This window comes from Glycine soja, chromosome 4 (genome assembly GCF_004193775.1).
Source record: "Glycine soja cultivar W05 chromosome 4, ASM419377v2, whole genome shotgun sequence".
Classification (NCBI taxonomy): Eukaryota; Viridiplantae; Streptophyta; class Magnoliopsida; order Fabales; family Fabaceae; genus Glycine; species Glycine soja.
Window position 1 is genome coordinate 18,784,855 of NC_041005.1, and position 22,838 is coordinate 18,807,692.

The 22,838-nt window shown below is 40.2% G+C and overlaps 3 protein-coding genes across 3 annotated transcripts; all 3 read right to left on the bottom strand.

The window, feature by feature from the left end:
* Window positions 1-3,148: 3,148 nt before the first annotated feature.
* LOC114410643 lies at window positions 3,149-4,290 on the bottom strand. Its single transcript, XM_028374598.1, has 2 exons — window positions 4,091-4,290; window positions 3,149-3,992 (listed from the first exon to the last, which is right to left on the bottom strand). Exons 1-2 carry the CDS (start codon window positions 4,288-4,290, stop codon window positions 3,149-3,151), a joined length of 1,044 nt encoding a protein of 347 aa, XP_028230399.1.
* Window positions 4,291-5,914: 1,624 nt separating this feature from the next.
* Window positions 5,915-6,841, bottom strand: LOC114410644. The gene has a single exon (XM_028374599.1). It carries the CDS (start codon window positions 6,839-6,841, stop codon window positions 5,915-5,917), a length of 927 nt encoding a protein of 308 aa, XP_028230400.1.
* A 57-nt stretch (window positions 6,842-6,898) lies between these two features.
* Window positions 6,899-8,412, bottom strand: LOC114410645 (leucine-rich repeat receptor-like kinase protein THICK TASSEL DWARF1). The gene is made up of 3 exons (XM_028374600.1): window positions 8,329-8,412; window positions 7,276-7,589; window positions 6,899-7,148 (listed from the first exon to the last, which is right to left on the bottom strand). The coding sequence occupies exons 1-3, from the start codon at window positions 8,410-8,412 to the stop codon at window positions 6,899-6,901; spliced, it is 648 nt and encodes a 215-aa protein (XP_028230401.1).
* Window positions 8,413-22,838: the final 14,426 nt, after the last annotated feature.

Consider the following 22,838-nt stretch of genomic DNA (forward strand, 5'->3'; position numbering starts at 1 on the left):
ATTACGCGTCCAAGAGCACAACGAGGTAGCTTGCAGGATATATCACTCTGTTACAGGTTAGTTAAGATGTCACAAAAAGTTTTTTCATTGAAGTTTATTATTGTAAGTTGTTGTGTATTTTAATAAATATGTTTGTAAAATATATTTAGTGTTGGATCTACGAGCATTTTCCGTTCGTTGCTTCCGCTATTCTTGTCGAGGATTACGATGAGAGGAGACCGCATGCATGTCATTGGACCTCTGGCAAGGCACTGCCCGTTTCCACGTATCGGAGGCGTCTGGATAGACTGACCCTTGACGCAGTGTGTTGGATTCCATACGGTGACCATCGTTCATTTAGAGAATTGGAGATCATCTCATTATTTTCCGGCCATCTCAGATGGGGCCCCTTAACGGTCATTCACTGACCGGAGAGGGTTGTACCACAGTTTGGCTACATCCAGACTATTCTGCCACACCCTGCTACGTCTTTGTTGTTTGTTGTAGAAATTGATGATGGATGGATGCAGTTTGGTGACTACATTGCACCTGTAGGGCAATTATGTGCAGTGCCTGGCCACTGTTCACCAGATTACATGGATTGGTTTTACATGATCTCACACCCATTCATGAGTTCGACGCAGCCAGGGGATCCTCTTAGAGTACCACCAGTTCAACAACATGAAGAATTTGTTGAACCGGATATGTATCAGCAACCAATGGTGGCAACGACACCTAATGAGGCAGACATTGATGAGCATCATCTTCGGCATGTAGTGGTAATATTTTTGTTTTTTGGTTTTTTTGTTTGTTGCTTTGTTTAGTATTTGATCACTAATAATTGTTATGTTTGTTTTATTTCACTTGCTAGGATGACTTTGTAGCAATTGCTGATAGGTTGGACATGCTACTGAACTTGAGGATCTTGACCAAAGGAACAAAAGCCTATACTGTTGTTGAAGAATGTGTGGGCATCACAAGACGCTACATTGGCCAACTAACTATACGTCACATATCGAGGCGAAGGCGGCGTATGAACGGACATTGAAGTTTTATTTTGGCTTTGTAAATTTCCAGTTTATAATTTTTGTATATTTATTTTTTTGGATATTTTATTTATTTTGTATATTTATTTATGGACAGTGACACTTGTTTATTTAATTTTAATCATTATGTGATATAAATTGTTGTGATTCATTTATCCTTAATTATTACTTAATTGTTGCATTAAGAAATAAATTAATTGGTGCAAGTAAAATAAATTACGCATGTATGATACATCATTGTCAGAATTGACAACACATTGTGAAATGCATGCGTATTAAGATAAAGTGTGACACGACATTTTTAGACTTGACAACACATTCTGATACAAGATAAAGCTAGACACCACATTGTTGTAGTTGACAACACAAACAGAAGTCATGTGCACGCATCTTTATTTGTATTAGAAAAATTGAAGCAATATCAGTGAAAACCATCTATATATATGACACACGCCAACACTCTAAAAAATAACACATTCTCTCCCAACCTAATTTTTAGAACAAAGTATGGCCTTTTTGGGAGAAACAAGCAGTCAGACGATTGTGAATTCCACATTGGGTTTTATTTTTCCAAATGGATCGATTGTTCACAACGATAGTGGTGTTTATTTTCAAATTTCCACTCCAGTACCCATTCGAGTACCTAACGCTAGAGATTTTGAATTGCTAAAAAGCAAAATACACAATACCCTTTCAGCTAACCGACAAACAATATTTGGATGAAATTTACTACCGGCAGCCATTCACAAATACAAGTAACCAATTTCGCTTTCAATGTATGCAATTGAAAAATGACGATGATGTTAACACAATGTTAATGTGTAATCAATTTTCGTGTGCTGGCCCGATTGAGTTATTATGCACCATTGGTAGAGCACCAGATGGTATATTAAACTTACTTGAAGCCACTATGACCCTTACTCATGATGCCCTGCTATATTACAACGGGAGGTGGAATATGCCATGCCAACATGAGTTTGTCGGTTACTCGTTCACAGGAAAAAATCCAAAAAGTTTGACATTCCTTCTAGATGTACCATCGATGAATTGAAGGATTTGATCAAGTAAGTTGCACCTTATGGGATTCCCCCTTATGGTATTCATGAATCACAAATGATAAGGCAATTATTTTTTCAAAAACCAAGCCACTATGAGTATTTAGATAAAGTTATCAAATTTGAAATTATTGAGCTGAAAACTAACGATGGCATGCTAAAGGTCTTAATACAGTCTAACTAGTAGAAACAATTTGGGCCAATAGAAATTTTAGCTGTTTTTAGTAAACAGGTAATGGAAATGGAAGACGACGTGCAAATTCCATGCAAAATTAGTATTACTTAATTGTAGTTTTTCATGCAAATTTTAATTGTTTCCACGATGTTCAAGTTAATGTAATGTTTAAATTCGTGTCCATTAGCTAATGAAACCATATGATTATTATTTTTAAAGCTTTTAATTGTTTTGTACCTTTTAAAAATATTGACTGAAAGCAAAATTCTGAATGTCAAAAAAATAATAATTTACACAAACGTCAATGCTAATAAAATTTTATGTTCATGGTTCACCTAAATCAACAAATTCGGTATTCAGCCTACACAAAGTTGTGTAACACTGCATTCTAGATATGTACGGAGTGGGCCACTGCTTTGCCTTAAAATGACAATGTGTACTCCATAGCAACGCCACTGGTGGTAAAGGACAGTGGTCTCGTAACAAAATCTGTTACATAATGACAAACAAATTGAATGTTACTGTATCACTAAATTTTTAGCAGTTTTACTAAATTCATAATTATGCAATTACTTGTACAAAATGATTTCCATACGCATGACCAATGCATATTACACGATGCACAGAAGAATCTGGTGGCGACTGACTTCTAAGAGAAAAAATGTCATGCTTTGTTGTCGTGAAAGAGAAACAACGATCACGTTGTATCGTGAAACAATGACGTATCCCATATCCGTAATATTCATCCACTTGTCCATGGTAACCTACATGTAACAAACAACAAATACTGGTTACTTAAAATGTTATTTTAACAAAAAATGACATAATAATAAAATTACGCACCTTAGATAAGTTGTCAACAAGTAGAGAACACTTTAATTCCTCAAATCTCTCTATGCCACCAACCAGGTTGATATACTCTTCGGACCAGCTAGTCGATGGTTCCTCACCAATGACCACGATTCTTCACTCATACCCAATAATGCAACTATTGCACAATAACCATAATTACCATATGCTTTGACATCAATAATGTTTTCAATAGAATACTGGATGCAAGGATGAAATTGATTCAACATTGGAATATTTCGTCTCTGTATTGGGTCCTGAGATGATGATGCACTACGTTTCACTAAGGAATTACTATTTTGTATAGAGTGTAACGCATCAACATACTCCCAGTAAGACGGATTGCGTTTTGTTGACTTTTGTTGTTTGGCAAGCGGTTTTTTTAGAGCACCCTTGGTCTTCACTTTTTCTGGAGGATGACACATGGAGTTCATATCAGGGTAAGCAATTTCTCGCAGCTTTGACTTCAAATGTATTATACCACAAACATCGAGCTGCTCAAAGCGTTTCGATGTGGTTTCCATCTCCTCAGTTATGGTCACCTGTGTCTCACTTAACCCTTGATTTGAAAAACTAAGTCTTCGCCAAAAAATGTGGATTGTCTCCAGTTGTATGGAGCTAACAACATATTTGAATAACTCACATGCACATGGAAGACCATGGGTACTCCTCATGACACATCCACATCGTGAAGGGTTTTTTCCTGCATAAGCTACATGCTCATACTCAGCAGCAATTTCATTTAAAGTGTGCCTTGATAGCATGCCAAGTAGTTTTTCGTACAAGGTTACTTTAAACACATGACCAACCACATGCATGCTTGTCTTGCATATGACACCAACAAAGTTTTGTAGGAGTCTCTTTAATGACCAATGAGCACTCTCAACCCTACAGATGAAATATACAAAAACATGTAAACAATCGCATCATTGTCATTTAAATCAACACTTCAACAAATGAAAACAAACAAAAATCAATATTCATACCTGCTAGTGGTTGTGTTTCCTAGATGCATTACTTTGTTTGTCCATGCTTTCACAAATCTTTCTTTGTATGGAGTCACCCATGTTTGACACACATAGTCCACAAACATAGGCCACAAAGAGCAAGCCATTTCAAAGTTTTTAAGGTACTCATCAAAAGAACTCTCATTGGGACAATCAACCAAACTCCCCCAAGCCTCCATCACATAATCTCATGCATTCTTTTGAGCAACCGGGGTTTTGCACTTTGCCTTGACATTCTTGTAAATGTGGAACTAACACAACAAGTTCGTAGCATTCAGGAATACAATTTTTACTGCATCCATCAAAGACAAATCCCTGTTAGTGACAATACACTACTAAAAAAAAAAGGCTTTCTACATCGCCCTATTAACATCGGTTATTGCTAAAACCGATGTTAACGAAAGCGCGGTGGCATTTTCGTAATTAAATGGAGTTACTTAACATCGGTTATAGCAAAACTGATGTTAACTACTTGATGTTAACATTGGTTATTTAAAAAACCGATGTTAACATGATGTTAAGATGAATATGGTAACATCGGTTTTGAGAAAACCGATGTTAAGGAGTTGATTTTAACATCGATTTGTTAAAAAACCGATGTAATGTATTTGATGTTAACATCGGTTTTAACTATATTCAGTTAACATCGGTTATCCATAAAAAAACCGATGTTGTTATGTTTATATGTTAAAAATTGAGATTTCACAAGCCGCGCGCGCTCGAAAACCTTGCCCTCCCTCTTGCTCAAAAACCTGAAATCACTCTTCTCTTTCTCCTCCCGCCTGAAAACTGCCGGAAACCGCTCCCTCAACACCCACATTGTCCTCGCTCGATCCCACAGAACCCCTACACTGTTCTTGGAAGTCTGGCTTGAAGAAAACCTAACATACATTGTTGCTACTAGGGTGCTGAAATAGTCGTGGGTGCTCAAAGCTCAATGCTTTCTCTGCGAGGTACATAGGTCAACTTTTTGTATGCTAAGTTTCCGTGGGTGTTCATGTATTATTGATAATAATAATAATAATAATAATAATAATAATAATAATAATAATAATATGTCTTCAGTTGCAATATTGCTGATTGAGGTACAAGGAAAGCTTAAAGTTTCGTGCCATTTTGTTAGATCTCACTGCCATTGTCACTGTTTGGGTTCGAGGTAAGCTTGGTCTCTTTTTCATTTGTAGTTTACTTAGGAAACATGTTGAAGTTTGTCTCTATTAAATCTATAGACTGCTTGGAGCACCAATAGAGATTACTAGTGATAAGGATCCTATTATTGTGAGTAATTTAGCTCACTATCTCATTATTTTGCATTAAACAGGTTCATAACAAGTTACTGACACTTCTTGCAATTATTTTGGAGTTTGGGGCACTTGTTTGGTATGTCACAAATGTTTCAAATGCCTTCCATATAAATTTGTTTGATATATAACTTATATTGTGGTGTCTGCACGCATTAAGTTACCATAACATAAAAATGATGTGGCATAAGCAGGAGTAAGCTTATTTTATGGAAATTTGTAACATAGATTCAATTATATGTAGGACTAGGGTCAGATATAGTCATAAACAAATTGTCTTTTGTTTCTTTGGTAGTAGATCACTGCTTTTGGAATGTTTTTTTTTGGTTAGCAAAAATAATATATATTGATATATGAGGGAGTACCAGAGGTACCATAAATACAAGAGTATGTAAGTAAGGCTGGTAAATCCTCATATTAGGCTGAATACAGACTGATAGGAGCTTACTAGCCTACTACAAAGCGGCAAAAATTACAAAACCACAACTGGTGTTACCCTAGTTTACAGAAAACTAGCTGGTAGATTGCTAGACCAATAGTTGAAATGCATTGTAAAATTTTCCTCCATTGTTCTGAACCATGTCCATGCCAAAAACAGTGCATCTTCTAGCAACTTACTGCCATTGAATGGAGCATTCATGAAAATAACCTTATTTCTATGTTGCCAAATAGACCAATTTAGAGCTACCCACCAACACTTCCACCTATTGTATTTCTTCCCACCTTTCATCCCATTGTTGTGCTGCAGAAAGTGGAGCCTTGGATTTATATAATAGGCCCCCGAGGTGCCTATCCATGATAGGGATTCCCACCAAAAATAATGTGTTTTGCTGTAGTCAAAGAAGAGATGAGATGCAGTTTCCTCCTTAATACTGCAGAAAGGACACAGGCTATCATTTATATCAATTTGCCTTTTCCGCATATTAGACTTAGTCGATAATCTATCTCTAATTAACCTCCAAGCAAAAATTGATGCTTTAGCTGGGATCTTTAGCTTCCATAAGTCCTTGAATATATCATCCATGTTTCCCTCCTCTGAGTTCCCTTGCAGCAGAATGTAGGCACTCCTAGAAGAATAGTATCCATTGGATTCAAGTTTCCATACCCAGCTGTCTGCTGCATGTTGTTGGAGTGCAGTGTGAGATATATCTTCCAAAAAACCTACAGCTGAGGCTACCTCATTGTCAAATAGGGGCCTTCTCCAAGAGAGGTTCCATTCCCATGCTGAATCTGTGAAGCTCCCCATTTGCAGAATTAATTTTTGTTGCTGGCGGGATATCTGAAATAGCCTAGGGTATTTCAACATTTGTGGTTGACCAATTCCAGTCCAGCAATCCTCCCAGAAACAAATTTTATCCCCACAGCCCACCCTCCATATTGTTCCCTGTTGAAGTACATTATTGAATTGTTGGTCATGGGTCACCGCCATCAAATCCTGCCACCACACTGACTCATTGTTGACCCTTTTAGCATCCACCAGTGATCTTCACCCACCATACTTAGAAGCCAATATTCTGGCCCACAACTCCTTGCTTTGGTGAAACAAATCCCATCTCCACTTCCCAAGAAGAGCTTTGTTGAAGGTCCTTATGTCTTTTATACCCAGGCCCCCTTTTTGTTTTGGGAGGCAGATAGTTTCCCATTTGACCCACGCTATTTTCCTTTGCTCCGACCCTTCTCCCCATAAAAAGCTGCGCTGGATTCCAATGAGCTTATCTGCTACTTTTCTGGGTAAGCTGAAAAAAGATAGAAAATAAATGGGGATCGATGATAGGGTGGATTGAATAAGGGTCACTCCCCCCCCAAAGGATAAATGGCATTGTTTCCATCTAGCTAGCTTCCTCTCCCCCCCAAAGGATAAACTGCTTTTGGAATGTGTTTGCTTTCTTTGCTTGCGCAAGCATTACAACCACTTCCCTCATGGTTGGTCTCTCCACACTTTGTTCCTGAACACATAGCATGGCCACAAAGTATACCTGCTTTGCTTCATCTAAGGGAATGTGACATGGCCTCTCATCAAGAATCTTCACCACCTTGTCATTGCTGCAATTTTTTTGCAACTTGGTCCATTGAACAATGTCTAGACCTTCTTCCCCAAAATTCCCCACTGGCCTTCTCCCTGTTAGTAATTGTAGCAGCACCACTCCAAAGCTATAGACATGACTTCTTCCTGTAAGCTGATAAAACAATAACAAAATTCAAATTAAAAACTTAATCCATAATCTGATCGACAATTTTAAAGTTACAAAATGATGCTACTTATATTGTTTCTGCCTTCAAATAAGCCAGTCTTATAAAGAATAGAAGTAAAACAACTTAGTTGTATTCAGAACCCAAATAATGAGATGTTATTAGCTTCTCATTCTCCCTTATAGAACATAACATAGAAAGAGAAGTTTCTTGCCGTGAAAATGATGGATCAGTTAGGATCTCTGCAACAACTTCTATTAGAAACTCCTCCCATCCAACCGGAATTGGTTGTTCTTCTGAAAAAGAATAGCTGCCCATCATAGAGCCCCATTTAGTCTCTATAGAGAATTTTCTAGAAATGTTAAAATAAATATGTTGTCAGTCAGAAGTTTACTTGTGTGCATTGCATGCTTCAATAGTCTGCAAAATCCTGAGGGGGAACCAAGCTATGGATACATAATGCATATGAATTTAAAAGTATAGAGCTCATAACTATGCAATCCCCTGCTGATACATAAAACTTTGTGGTAAATTACTTGACCAGTGATTAAAATGCACTGTAAAATCCTTCTCAAAACTCCTAAGCCAAGACCATAGGAGGAATATTGCTTCTTCAAATAGTTTTTTAGCATCGAAATTTGCATTAGAGAAGACTTTACTGTTTCTAAGTTTCCAAATGGACCAAGTTAAAGCTAGCCAGCAGCATTGCCATCTATTATTTCTTACACCAGCAGCTTGAACACCCAAATGTTGAAGGAAGTGCTGCTTTGGGCCTAATGGAAAAGCACCCTTAGTTTGCAACCATGACATGGTTTCCCACCATATGGGTTGTACTTTGCTGCAGTGAAAGAAAAGATGGGATGCATCCTCTTGTTGGGTTCTGCAGAGAGGACATAGTGTATCTATGAGCTGTATCAGTGGTTAATATAAAAGAGCTTTATTTTTATGTATTAATAAATGAGACAGTATCACAGGATCATAATAAATTTGCAAGTGTACATAAACCTCAGCTGTTGAGAACAAACAAATCAATGAGAAATTAAAAACAAAAGGAATCCAAATCGAATATGAGGTTTCAGAAAACAGGAACACACGTTTTTAGCATTGTCCTTTGGTTCTAAAGAGAGGCCAAACAATTTTAAGACAACCAATTAACTTGACAAGGAGTGCATACAGTACAGGAAAACAAGAATCCTATGTGTAGCTATATAAACCATGAGACAAATAATAAGAGTGTGTAAACAAATCGGATTCAAAATACCAATTGGTAGATCTGTAGCAAGTAAAAAACAAGAATTGGAATAATAAGAGAACTAAACTTGGATTATGAATTATGAAAAGAAAGAGGAACTTACAAGAATAATAATGAGATTGAAAGGAAAAAAGAAATAAGAGAAGGGTAGTTTGTGTAGGCAATATAGAGTTCCTGGGAAGAAGAAGAAGAAGAAGAAGATAGGAGTTGTTATTTTAGCTGCTGTAATATAAAATCTATTATTTAAGTACTTGATAGATAAATGTCATTCAATTCGGTTCTTTAACTTTTAAGCTTTTAAAGTGAACCAATTTTATGTTTCAAATCTTAGTTTGTTCTTTTCTTGCTCTCGATGCTTCAAATTCTGACTGTGATGTAATTTAAATGTTGTTGTCTCTCCTATCATGTGTTATTCAGAGTCTATTTTTCTTATCATGGATCTGATGACTACACATAATTGTAGTTATGTAGTATCTCCATAATTTTAAATTTATTTGATAGGGATCTGAAGACTGGCTTGATGAGCTTGAACAAATTGTTATTATGTTGAACTTAGTTCATATATGCAACCAATTTTAAATCTGTTGATAAGGTAGTTCTATCAATGCAATTGACATATTTTACATAACCAAAACAACTCCTAGATTGCCCTTGCGGCTATGAGAAGTGAGAACTAATGATGCATCTTTCTAAGTAGAAGAATGGAAAAAGCTTTCCCTTCTCAACCTGGTTTCTCTTGCCCCTAAACTTCTTAAGTCCGGTGTCACCGAAGATTAGTTTATTACTGAAGATTGATTCATGCTTGCTGAAATCAATTTCTTACACTGAGAATGCTTTAAGAAATGGTTTCCTCAATCCTGTGCCAATTGCCAATAGCTTTGAGCTCCTCATAATTAGATTTGGTGTTGTTCACTGTAGCTCCTTTGATGTAATTAGAATTTAGAACACACACAGAGCTAGAATTAGCTCTTGCCCTCTAAAATAATCTTTAAACTTAGACATGTTTGTTTTGACTAATGCACTTGATAAGAAAAATCAGGAATAGATAAAAATACTACTCAAGTAGATTAGTTGGGCTATATGCATTTCATATCCATTGTTTGTTAAATAGCAGCCATGGTGCTATAGCATAGTGGGTTTCCCGCTAAACACCATTTTATGGCTATGACTTTTTTATTTTCTGATGGCATCTAATTTTATTCAAATGAGTTAGGGGCCCTATGTTCCTTTGAAGTTACTTTTAAAAACATAGCTACTATACTTTATTTTTTCACTTTGGTGATTTGCTATCTTTTTCCAATCTATTGTCTTGAGCCTAGGCTATAAGAGGTAAAGGTTAACGAAAAGATCTTTTGGGATGCATACAACCCAATTCTTAAACCGTTATAGCTTTAGTACTGTTGTCATACCCTAATTTCGTCCGGGGACCTTTGCTCGATGACGTGCGACCATTCTTTGGTCCTCGTGAGGTGCTTGGCACCCATCATTAGGCAATTTGTGAAATTCCAGGACATGCCGAAAAACCAAAAAAATATTGATGCACAATCCGTAAGTTTCCGTGACACACCGGAAATCAAATGGAAGCATCGTTGCATAATTAAGTGAGGTTCCGTAACATTCCGTAAGTCAAAAAGGGGATGATTATGTAATCCGCAAGGTTCCGTAACATTACGGAAAGAAAACAAGTATCGTTACGAAATTCGTAAGTTTCCGTAACTTTACGAAAAAAGAATCACCAAAAAATAGCAGAGGGGGTGTACTTAGTAAAAATGGGGGTGCAAATAGCACCCAGGCCCATTTGGGCCCTCCAGAAGATTCCTCCAGAAGGCGGTTGCTTCTGGAGGAAGCAACCCTGCTCGCCTGGGCGAGCTGAGCTCGCCTGGGCGAGCTGGGCGGCAACCACCTCCCCTATTTTGCTATAAATAGGGGAGGAAGTGGAGAAGAAAAGGGTCCGGCCCCTGAGGCACTTCTCTCTCTTTCGAATTTGCTTGGAAAAATTGTTTCCGTGAAGAAAATCTAAGCCGAGGCGCTTCCGAAACGTTTCCGTAACGTTTTCCGTGAGGAATTTCGCAAAGGTTTCAACCGTTCTTCGACGTTCTTCATTCGTTCTTCATCGTTCTTCGATCTTCAACGGGTAAGTACCTCGAACCAAGCTTTTCGATTCATTCTATGTACCCGTAGTGGTCCACATTGTGTTTCGTGCATTTTTATTCTCGTTTTGTTTACTTTTTATACCCCCTGTTGACGTGCTTAAGCCATTTTACTTAAGTCATTTCTCGCTTAACTTAAAAATAAAATAAATTTCCACCGAACGTTTGAATTGTATTATCCATTAACTTCGGTTAAAATAAATTCCGACCGTTCGGTCGTGCCGAAACCACGTTGGAAATCAAAAAGAGGTAAAAAATAATATAATAATCAAAAAGACATCTTTTAGTAAAATAAAGCGGAAAATCAATCGGACGTTTTCTCTTTGGGATTTCTCATTCTTAATCGAATTGATTAATAACTAAAGTGAAACTAAAGGCTAAAATCAATTCGCCTAGTCAAGCTCGTCCATAAAAAATAGGCTTTTGAAGTTTGTCATTTCATTTCCTCACTAAGTAAAATGGATCATTTTTAAGGTCCAACGCCTTAAAATGGTCACCTCTTAAAGTAAAAAAGAATCACTTGATAAAAAAGAACTACGTAGGTCTGAATTCCTCATTGGAGGATACGTAGGAGCAAAAGCCCCGCTTTTGTCGACCACCCCAAGAGATCGTTAATGGTCCAATGCCTTAACGTTTCTCTCCTTTCAAAAACAAGAGATCGTTAATGGTCCAATGCCTTAACGTTTCTCTCCTTTCAAAAACAAGAGATCGTTAACGGTCCAAAGCCTTAACGTTTCTCCCCTTTCAAAATCAAAAGACCGTTTAATGGTTCAACACCTTAAATGACCTTTTGTTCAATAAAAACATATTTTTCAAAAAAAGACAAAAACAACTTAACCAAACACTTTGTTCCGAAAGAACTACGTAGGTCTGATTTCCTCATCACAAATTGAGGAATACGTAGGAGCAAAGGGAAACACCCTTGTCGACCACAAAAAAAGAAAAAAATATAAAAAGGGTATAAAGGATATAAGAACATAAAAGGGAACATAAAAATCAAAGTCATGTTTGCACATTCGATTAAAGGCTGCCGTCCCTTGGGACGGGCGTGTGGGGTGCTAATACCTTCCCCGTGCGTAAATACAACTCCCGAACCTTTCACTAAAAAGTTCGTAGATCGCGTCTTTTCTGGTTTTTCCGACGTTTTCCTCAAATAAACGTTGGTGGCGACTCCGCGCGTATTCCTTTCGTGGAACACGCATCCCGCGAGTCACGCGTCGCCCTCCCGCCGAAGGGTAGGTTGCGACAGTTGGCGACTCCACTGGGGACTGTTTTTTAGAGAGTTAGGCCATTTAATCTTGTGCAATGTTTTATCATGACTTTCTCCTTTGTTGGTTTCCCTTTATTTGTTTTATGTTCTTGTGTATATAAACTATTTGTTGCTTTTAGTGTGTTTTAGAATGTATGCATGAGGTAAATATTTATTCATTTGATGCACACAAACACTAACACTATTTGCACACACTGTGAGTGAAAAAGGGCCCTATACCCGGGTTCATGGGAACATAAGGAGTGGAGGTGAATCTGTGATCATGCTAGGTCTCTGACTTGCTTGATTACAGTGAACCCTCATCTAGAGTTTTTCTCTTTGAAAACTTATTGTTGCTAGTAGTCCCTACTGCTGCAATATGTTCTTCGAAGGGGATGATACCTCTAGAAACCATCAAGAGAGATATGACTACCTTGGGGATTATTGCTAAAAGCCTAGTTAGTTCTCTCCCTTATAGGCCCCTTAAATAGGGGCACGGAGCAAACATGCTGCGTGCCATTTTTCACACTGCCATGCATAAGTATCATATACCCGTTTGCTTATGTTCAGTGAATATTATCATACTATGTACATCCCCGTATTGTACCTTTCGCATGTGCATCATGTGTGGGTTCCGTCTTAATCCCCTCTCTTGGGCAAACCAACGGAGGGTCCGTGTCACCTTCTTAAATACATACGTTGGGCACTTTGCTACCCCAAGACGTTGTATCTAAGAAGGAGACAATTTCCCGAGCTCCCGTATTCATAAATTGCATCCGTGTCATATGCATTCCTTCATGCATTCATCCATTCCACCCATGATAGATGTCGGAGTTTTGATTCGCACTAGATTTTATTTCACTTTAGTAAAACATGAGATCAAGTCAAAAGCCTTCGCTTAAAAAGAGGTTTTATCAAGTCAAAATCAAGAGCTTAGAGGTCACCAGTTTACGAAAGTTGGGGCAATTAATGGGTCAACTTCAACGGCAAGCCTTCCGCAAAGCCTATGGTAAGCATTTGGGACCTAGCTAGGGTAGAAGTCTCCATGGAACCAATTGCCTCCCTCGCCCAGTATTATGATCAGCCGTTGAGGTGCTTCATCTTTGGGGACTTCCAGCTATCACCAATGGTGGAATAATTTGAAGAGATCCTAGGATGTCCTCTAAGGGGAAGGAAACCATACCTCTTCTCAGGGTTCTACCCCTCATTGGCCAGAATTTCTAAAAAAGTCCAAATCTCGGCGCAGGAATTAGACCGCCAAAGGCAAGTCGAAAATGGGGTGGTCGGAATACCGAGAAAATATTTGGAGGTAAAAGCAAGAATCTTGGCAGATAAAGGCGAGTGGACCCCATTCATAGATATTCTCACACTGTTGATTTTCGAGAGAGTCCTCTTTCCAAATGTGGATGGGTTGGTGGACCTGGCAGCGATCGACGTTTTTCTCGCCTATCATAACCACAAGGAAAGTCCGGTTGTCGCTATGCTAGCCGACCTATATGACACCTTCGACCAAAGATGTGAAGAAAGCAATGCAAGGATTGTTTGCTGTACTCCAGCTCTCTATGTGGGGCTGGTTTCACACCTTTTTCTCCAAGAAGGTAGGCCCGTCTATCCGCTACAAGGTTACCGCTCGTGCGTCGAAAAAGGAAAGGCGAATTGGGACCAACTCTTGGCTAGCATGGGGGGGCGTCTGTTAATTGGTTCCCTCGCTAGAAGGAAGGAAGAATCAAGATTCTATCTTCATGCGAAGGATGTCCAAATGTTCCCTTGATGGGAACAAGGGGTTGTATTAATTATAATCCCGTTCTCACCATAAGACAGCTTGGCTACCCCATGAGAGGAGCGCCATTAGACGAAAGCATCACGCCTTTCATCGCACGGGGTTTTAGTGACCACAACGCGAGGGTACTCCAAGGAGTTCGCAAGGCATGGGATGCGGCGTGAAGAAAGGACAGAGAGCTTAGGGGAAGCAGTAATGGGATCATCGGCGGCTATCATAAGTGGCTGAGAGTCCGAACACAAGGATTGGATTGGCTCCTAAATCTAAAGACTGTGAGGGACGATGAGGTTAAAGCTTCGGAAGAAAGTGATGAGGTACAAGCCCTAAAGGAAGAGCTTGAAAGAGCCCGAGTAGTCGAAGAGAAGTTCAAGTCCATAGCCATCAAAGTCTGAAAAGAGTATGATGAACTAAGGGACGTCAATATGGCCACCGCTGATGCCTTGGAATGAGAAACCAAGAAGGCCCAAAAGGAAGAACACGTGCCAGCAAAGTTTTGAGGGGCTTTATAGGGCAGCAATAGTGAGCTCAAGCTCCGAAGAGGTGAAAGGAATCATCACGGGTCAAAGGCATGATCTTGAAGGACGAGCTAAAGGCTTACCTTAGGTCGAAAAGAAATTTGTCCCAACAGTTAAGCGAGACTGAAGGGAATATGTGGGCCGTCATCGATGAGTGCAAAGAGAAGCTAAATCTAGCGGCGACTCACGAGCAAAGGCTAGAGGATGAGTACGCCAAGATATCAGCAGAAAGCGAAGCAAGGGAGAGGGTAATTGATTCATGGCACCAAGAGGCAACAATGTGGACGGACCGATTTGCTCTTACTTTGAACAGGAGTCAAGAACTTCCCCGATTGCTAGCCAAGGCCAAAGCAATGGCGGACACCTACTCCGCCCCCAAGAAGATCCACGGACTTCTCAGCTATTGTCAACATATGATAGACTTAATGGACCATATGATTAGAAACCGCTAGGAAGTTTGTATTGTCGCTCAGATCTTGACTAGTTATAACTTTTTGAATAAAATGAGTTTATCCCACGTTTTTACTCCAAAAATCAGTGCGAATCAAGTCACTCCCGCATTTTATCTCTAGCATCCATTGTATGTTGGTCTCGTCCTTTGTCACGAGAAGCCGGAAGGTCCATATCACCTTCTTAATTGTACACATGGGGCACTGCGCCCCCAAATGCACAAGTAAGAAGAGATAATTTTCCGGGCTCTCGTGTCCGTAAAATGCATTCATATCATGCATCGCATAAACATCTCTTCATGGCATCATAATGAACATATCGTTCCTGCATTTGTCTGTTATCATATTACAGCCTCACATTTTGCATGAGTCATGGCATCATCATGCATATGCGTTCAACAAACTTTTTGATCTGCAAAATTGGATACCATTTGTTTTCATGTTTGCTCATCCTTGCGTTTTCCTCTACAAAACAAAACAAAAAAGGGGAAGCGTGAAACTTCACACTACATTCTTAGTTGCATGTGTTAGGCACCATGAGCCAACCATGTTGGGATCATAAACCCATTTCTAAAAAAACACACAACAACAAAACAAAATAATTGAACATGGTACCTAATGCATGGTTAACTAGGAAATGGTGTTTCTTCGGGCATCTCAATTTCATAATTACATTTTCCGTGCATAAGCTTAAAGTATGCCCGAGTCATTCATCCCTATGAGATGTTGTTGAAGTATTGGCAATCAGAATTTCCATTCCTTGGATTACGGGGTTGAACCAAGCTCAAGCTTTTACAAAAAGGTTCATCAAGTCAAGTTGAAATATGGAAGTAACCATCCTGCAAAATTGGGGCAAAAGATGAATCGAGTCACATCACTGCTTCGTCTACTGCCAAACATATTTAGGATTGTTGATGTCCTTGTTACTTCCAGTTTCACCTTGACAAAGATGTCATGGACCATGTTGAAAATCTAAATTGATTCAACCCCATATCCTGCGTAAAAATTTGCAATACTTCGACTGTACATCATTCGCATGCATCCATGCTTTTCATTGGTTGCATTGCTCGTTGCATTCTTTCCTTGAAAAATAAAATAAAATGAACTTAATCATTGTTATAAAAAAGAAAGGGACACGCTTTACGATGCCCTTACCGAACTCGTGCTAGAGCTAGAGTAATGGGTGAAGTAGAGGAGATACAAGAGAAGATGAAGGCCGACATGGAGGCCATTAAAGAGAAAATGGCCACAATGATGGAGGCCATGATGAGCGTGAAGAAGATAATGGAAGCCAATGCGGTTGCAATTGCCGCTACCAGCGTTGTTGCTAAGGTGAACCCGATGTCCCCATCCGGCCTCAAGCAAATGAATCATCCAACCTCAAATATGGTAGGCAAAGATTTAGGAAGTACGGGCGGCCCCCATGATGTGCAAATTCAAAACGAGCACGCCTTCCCGTCATATGGCTTGCCTCTCAACTATACGCCACCCAATGTGGCGTACACTCCCAATAAGAATGTCAATAACTCCACTCCTATACCCATTGAAAGCCAGCAACCCCAAATTGATCATGCACATGTCTCTTAAACCGTGGAAGAGACCCATGAAATTCCCCATCACAATCTAGCCGACTTCGAGCCTTGGCTCGGATATACCACTGAAGGGCAAGCAGTTGGTGGTATACCCCTACAAAACCCTTTGGAGGGCCCTCAGTATCACCCACAACTGCACCTCTTGCATTCCACAACGGTTAAAAACCCTCATGACTATGGCAGGAATGGGAAAGTTGGATCATCTAGAGGAAAGGCTCAGGGCCATTGAAGGAGGTGAAGATTATGCCTTTGCTAACCTAGAAGAGTTGTTCCTAATACCCAAACATGGTCATTCCCAAGTTCAAGGTGCCGGACTTTGGCAAGTACAAGGGGACTACTCGCTCCAAGAACCATCTAAAGATGTACTGTCGGAAGATGGGGGCATACGCAAAAGATGAGAAACTGCTGATACATTTTTCCTGAGAAAGTCTTACTAGGACAACTGTCGCCTGGTATACTAACTTAGGAACCTTCTTGAGTCCATTCTTGGAAGGACCTAATGGTTGCCTTCATTAAGCAGTGTCAGTACAATTCTGATATGGCTCCGGATAGGATGCAACTACAAAAAGTGTGCAAAAAGGGGGCACGAATCTTTCAAAGAATACGCCCAAAGATGGAGAGACTTGGAAACTCAAGTAGCACCCCCAAAAACAGAGAAAGAGATTATCACAATGATAGTAGACACGTGACCGGTGTTCTACTATGGAAAAAATGGTGGGTTACACACCTTCAAGTTTTACAGATTTGGTCTTCGCCAGCAAAAAGATCGAAGTGGATCCGAAAAGAGGCAAATTTGATCATCCTACTAGGACGACTGAGAAAACTGGGGCAAATGAAGAGGGTGAGAAAGAGGGAGAAACCCATGCTGTGACTGCCATTCCTATACGGCCAAGTTTCCCACCAACCCAACAATGTCATTACTCAGCCAATAACAAACCTCCTCCTTACCCCACCACCCAGTTATCCACAAAGGCCATCCCTAAATCAACCACAAAGTCTGTCTACCGCACTTCCAATGACGAAGACCACCTTTAGCACAAACCAAAAAAAAACACCAACAAAAAGGAATTTTGCAGCAAAAAGCCTGTAGGGTTCACCCCAAATTCCGTTGTCATATGCTAAACTTGATCCCATATCTACTTGATAATTCAATGGTAGCCATAACCCTAGCCAAGGTTCATCAACCTCCATTTCTCCGAGAATACGACTCGAACGCAACGTGTGCTTGTCACGGAGAAGCCCCGGGGCGTTCCATTGAGCATTGTAGGGCTCTGAAGCGTAAGGTGCAAGGTCTAATTGATGCGGGCTGGCTGAAATTTGAGGAGAATTGCGTGTAAATCCTGACATTGACAAGAGATGCCACACATGGGGCAATTTTGAAAGCTGTTGTTAGGTGTCCCTAATGACTCATCAGGGTTTCCAAGTTTATGCCATTATTGTAAACCACAGCTACAATGTTAAATGAAATGGATAAAGTTGATATCTTTGCCCCTCATCCTCTCACAAACGCATGTTTGCTTATTCAACTTTCACCGGAATGTGGGTGTAAGCCATTGGTCTGTTTGCTCAAGCAACCTGCGCTCCTGAGTGTTGACTTTCAAGACCGTTCAATCAGAGATTACTCATCTTGCACGTTGGTGGGGGTGCCGTAAAACAACGAGCAAAGTTCAAAACAAATAAGTTTCAAAATAAAAAATAAGTTTCAAAATAAAAAAATAAAAAGGCATTTGATTGACTGTGTTTTCAAGTAAAAATATAGACGTTCATGTGACCTCATTTTGTCTTTTTAGAGAGAAGTGAGTTATCAAGAATAGGATGTTGGACAAATGGCCTCAGTTACCTTAAGAAAAAGGGGGGGTTGAATTAAGATGCAAAGACTATTCCCCAATTGAACTATCAATCTCTCTTTTCGGATTAACAATGCACACAGGGATAACCCTTCCCTTGTGTTCAGGAATCCTCTACAACAAGAGACCCACGGTCTCTTAATCCCTTTTCAGAAATAAGAAGAAGAGAAGAAGAGGTCTCTCGTAAAAGAGGTAGATTGTAAAATGAAGATCAATCAAAAATTCCTTATTAAATAAGCAAGTGGTTGACCAAGGAATCTTTTTGAGAGGATAAGACATTTCAGTTCAAAAAAACTCTTGATCTTTCGAGAGGATAAAACTGTTTGGGCAATGAAAACTCTCTTTAAAACATTTGAATGGCCATTCATAAAACATTTGAATAGATATGTCTCTTGGAAATTATTTTCTGAAAATCCCCTCTGGTAATCAATTACAAGACTTATGTAATCGATTACAGGTTTTAAAAATTTGAATTAAAACATTTTCAAACTGCTAGTAATCGATTACCAGAGAGCAAATCTCAATTTGAAAGGATAGAATTCCTTGGTCAAACCTTTTGCTTCTTCAATTTGGAAACTTCTTCCTAAGATTCTAGAGATCAACTTGATCATATATCTTGATTTTCTTGGATTCTTGTCTTGAATAAAACTTGGAAGCACTTGATCCTTTGGCATCATCAAAACATCAAAACATCAAAACATCTTGCTTCTACATAGGAGTCATTTGACTTAATCCATCAACTAAAAAAAAAATCCTTCAACTATTTCTCGTCCTTGGAAAATTCTTTTTTGCAAGAATCAACTGCTTCTTTCATTCTTCCTCACTACGAGGTCGTGAAAACAAGACAACAATTGGTACCTCTAAGCCCTACACTGGGGCAATGAAAGGCACCATGCGAAAACTTCAAGCGAACCTAGGAGCAGATTAGAAGTTCTCACCCAATAGGTTCCCTCCTACAAGGTCATGACGAAAGGCAACGATTGATACCTCAAAGCCTTACACTGGGGCAATGAGGGGCACCGTGCATGAGCCTCAAGTGAACATAGGGGCCGATCAAAAGTTCTCACCCATCGATGTTTTTAACAAAAAAGGGGGACAAACCCTAGGATTTCAATGGATTGATCAAACATCAAACGACTCCATTGCCGTTGCTCCAAAATGGTCAAGTGGCTAAATCAAACAGAACACATACTCTGAGGGAGTTCCCGGAGAGATTTGCAAAAGATAGGATGAGGTTGCATGAATTATCACCTCTTTCAAAAGGACAGTCAATCTGTGTTTTCCAAAAAAAATTAAATCAAAATCAAAATCACAAAATAGGGAAAGAATGTCATGAACGTTGTACAAAATTTCCATTACATTGCATTGTTTCATATGAAGTCTGCATTTACCGCATTTCAAGACAAAGGTTGCATGCATCTGCAGCCCTAAAAATCATGTTAACTGCATAGATTTCCTACATCTAATGTCCAAATCTTGTGGATTTCGGATGACCGGCCCTCTCGATGAGTCGATCTCTTGCTTTCTCATAAGGGTGGACCCTTGGGTACTTGTACCTATCACTTTTAGAGGACTACACGTCCTCGCCAACAGAGGGCTGCACGCCCTCACCTTCAGAGGACTACATGTCCTCGCCTTGAGAGGGCTACACGCCCTCACCTTGGGTACTAGTTACCCTCACCGTTGAGAGGACTACACGTCCTCACCATCAGAGGGCTGCACGCCCTCACCTCCAGAGGACTACATGTCCTCGCCTTGAGAGGGCTACACGCCCTCACCTTGGGTACTAGTTACCCTCACCGTTGAGAGGACTACACGTCCTCGCCTTGAGAGGACTACACGTCCTCACCATCAGAGGGCTGCATGCCCTCACCTCAAGAGGACTACATGTCCTCGCCTTGAGAGGGCTACACGCCCTCACCTTGGGTACTAGTTACCCTCACCGTCAGAGGACTACACGTCCTCGCCTTGAGAGGACTACACGTCCTCACCATCAGAGGGCTGCACGCCCTTACCTCCAGAGGACTACATGTCCTCGCCTTGAGAGGGCTACACGCCCTCACCTTGGGTACTAGTTACCCTCACCGTTAGAGGACTACACGTCCTCGCCTTGAGAGGACTACACGTCCTCACCACCAGAGGGCTGCACGCCCTCACCTCCAGAGGACTATAAGTCCTCGCCTTGAGAGGGCTACACGCCCTCACCTTGGGTACTAGTTACCTTCACCTTCAGAGGACTACACGTCCTCGCCTTCAAAGGGTCATGTACCTTCAACTTCAGAGGACTACACGTCCTCGCCGTCAAAGGGTCATGTGCCTTCACCTTTGTAGGGCTACACGCCCTCACCTTCAGAGGACTACACGTCCTCACCTTTAGAGGACTACACGTCCTCGCCATCAGAGGACTACATGTTCCCCATTTTCAAAGGGGGGCATGCCCTCACCTTTAGAGGATTGCACGTCCTTGCCATCATAGGACTACACTCCCTCGCCTTCGAAAGGCGACACGTCCTGAACTTTAGAGGGCTACACGCTCTCGCCTTTAGAGGACTACGCGTCCTCATTTTCAGTGGGCTCCATATCCACACCTTAAGATAATTTAAGGTCCTCTGTCCTTAAATGCTTAACCGAGACTTGCACTCCCGGTTAAGGGACCAGTAGTTTCCTTTTAACGGTTCCTGGGCCACCCCCTGATATTGGAGGAGGGCCAACTGTGCAAGCACAACCAGAGAGGGAGGCTATCACACAGCTACTATGCATACTGGGGCAAGATTTCACCCGTGCCGCTGCAAAGAGAAGAGTGCGGACCATGCGCACCAACATGACCACTCTTACACAGATATAGATGACATTGCTACTTAGCAACATTCTGCCCAGCGACCGCAACGCCAATCTCCCCCTGCAAAAGTATCAGTTGGTCTGTGTCGTCCCGACATGGGTAAGTATGCATATAGTTCAACTGATTTCTGATACCATCTATTGTTTGCAGGGATCGCACCCACAAGACACCCAGTGGACCCGGAAAAGTCCAACAGGGCCCTGGGGTTTCCAGCTCTGGTTACGGGCCTCTATCAGTCCTACAGGGTGCCCGTACCCCCCCGGCAAGGTTATGTCATCATAGGTAAGTATGCACATCGCTCAACTGATTTCTGATTTCATCAATTGTTTGCAGGGATCGCACCTGCAAGACACCCAGTGGACCTGAAGAAGTCCAACAGGGTCTTGGAGTTGTCAAGCTCTAATTACGGGTCTCTGTCAGTTCTACAGAGTACCTGTAACCTCCAGCAAGGGCATCAGGCCCCCTACTGATCGAGCTTTCATCAAGAAGTACTGCGTCCCTAGGCAGGCGCAGGGCGAAACACCACAGCAGCATTGGGATGGCCGGTAGCGGGCAATAGACACACCGCCACCACCTCTAGAGTTCACCTCAGCTCATCCGCAAAAAGGTTAGAGCGTTGCCTACGACACATGGCCGACCAGCAGGCTACCAAGTCCAAAGCCAAAGGTAAGCAAAGTACTAGGTCAGTGACTGACAAGTCATAACGCGTCCAGCTCAAGACGTTAAAGAAGCGCTACTAGGAGGCAACCTAGTACCTTTTGAATTTATGCTTGTTATTTGATCACTTTTTATAGTAGGACGCACCTAGTTGCTCATGATCCTGGGAATTTAAATAAATCAAGCACAAGCTCGAAAGGTAGTCATACCTCACAAAATATATATATGTATGTTTAGGTAGAAAGATACCTTAGATATGCATGTATGTAACAAAAATACTTCACAAAATATATATATGTATGTTTAGGTAGAAAGATACCTTAGATAGGCATGTATGTAAACAAAAAAATACTTCACAAAATATATATATGTATGTTTAGGTAGAAAGATACCTTAGATATGCATGTATGTAAACAAAAAAATACTTCACAAAATATATATATGTATGTTTAGGTAGAAAGATACCTCAGATATGCATGTATGTAAACAAAAAAATAGTTCACAAAATATATATATGTATGTTTAGGTAGAAAGATACCTCAGATATGCATGTATGTAAACAAAAAAATAGTTCACAAAATATATATATGTATGTTTAGGTAGAAAGATACCTCAGATATGCATGTATGTAAACAAAAAAATAGTTCACAAAATATATATATGTATGTTTAAGTAGAAAGATACCTTGGATATGCATGTATATAGCAAAGATACCTCACAAAAATATACACATGTTTAGGTAGCAAAATACCTCATGAAAAAAAAAAAAAACAAAAACAAACAAGAAAAAGAAATAAACATAAAAAAAAAAGAGAAAAAAAGAGAAAATAAGTTGTCTAGCTAAAAACCGACATGCTTTTGAAAAGAGATGATTTCCAACTCTTCTTCGAAAAAAAATTCATTGAT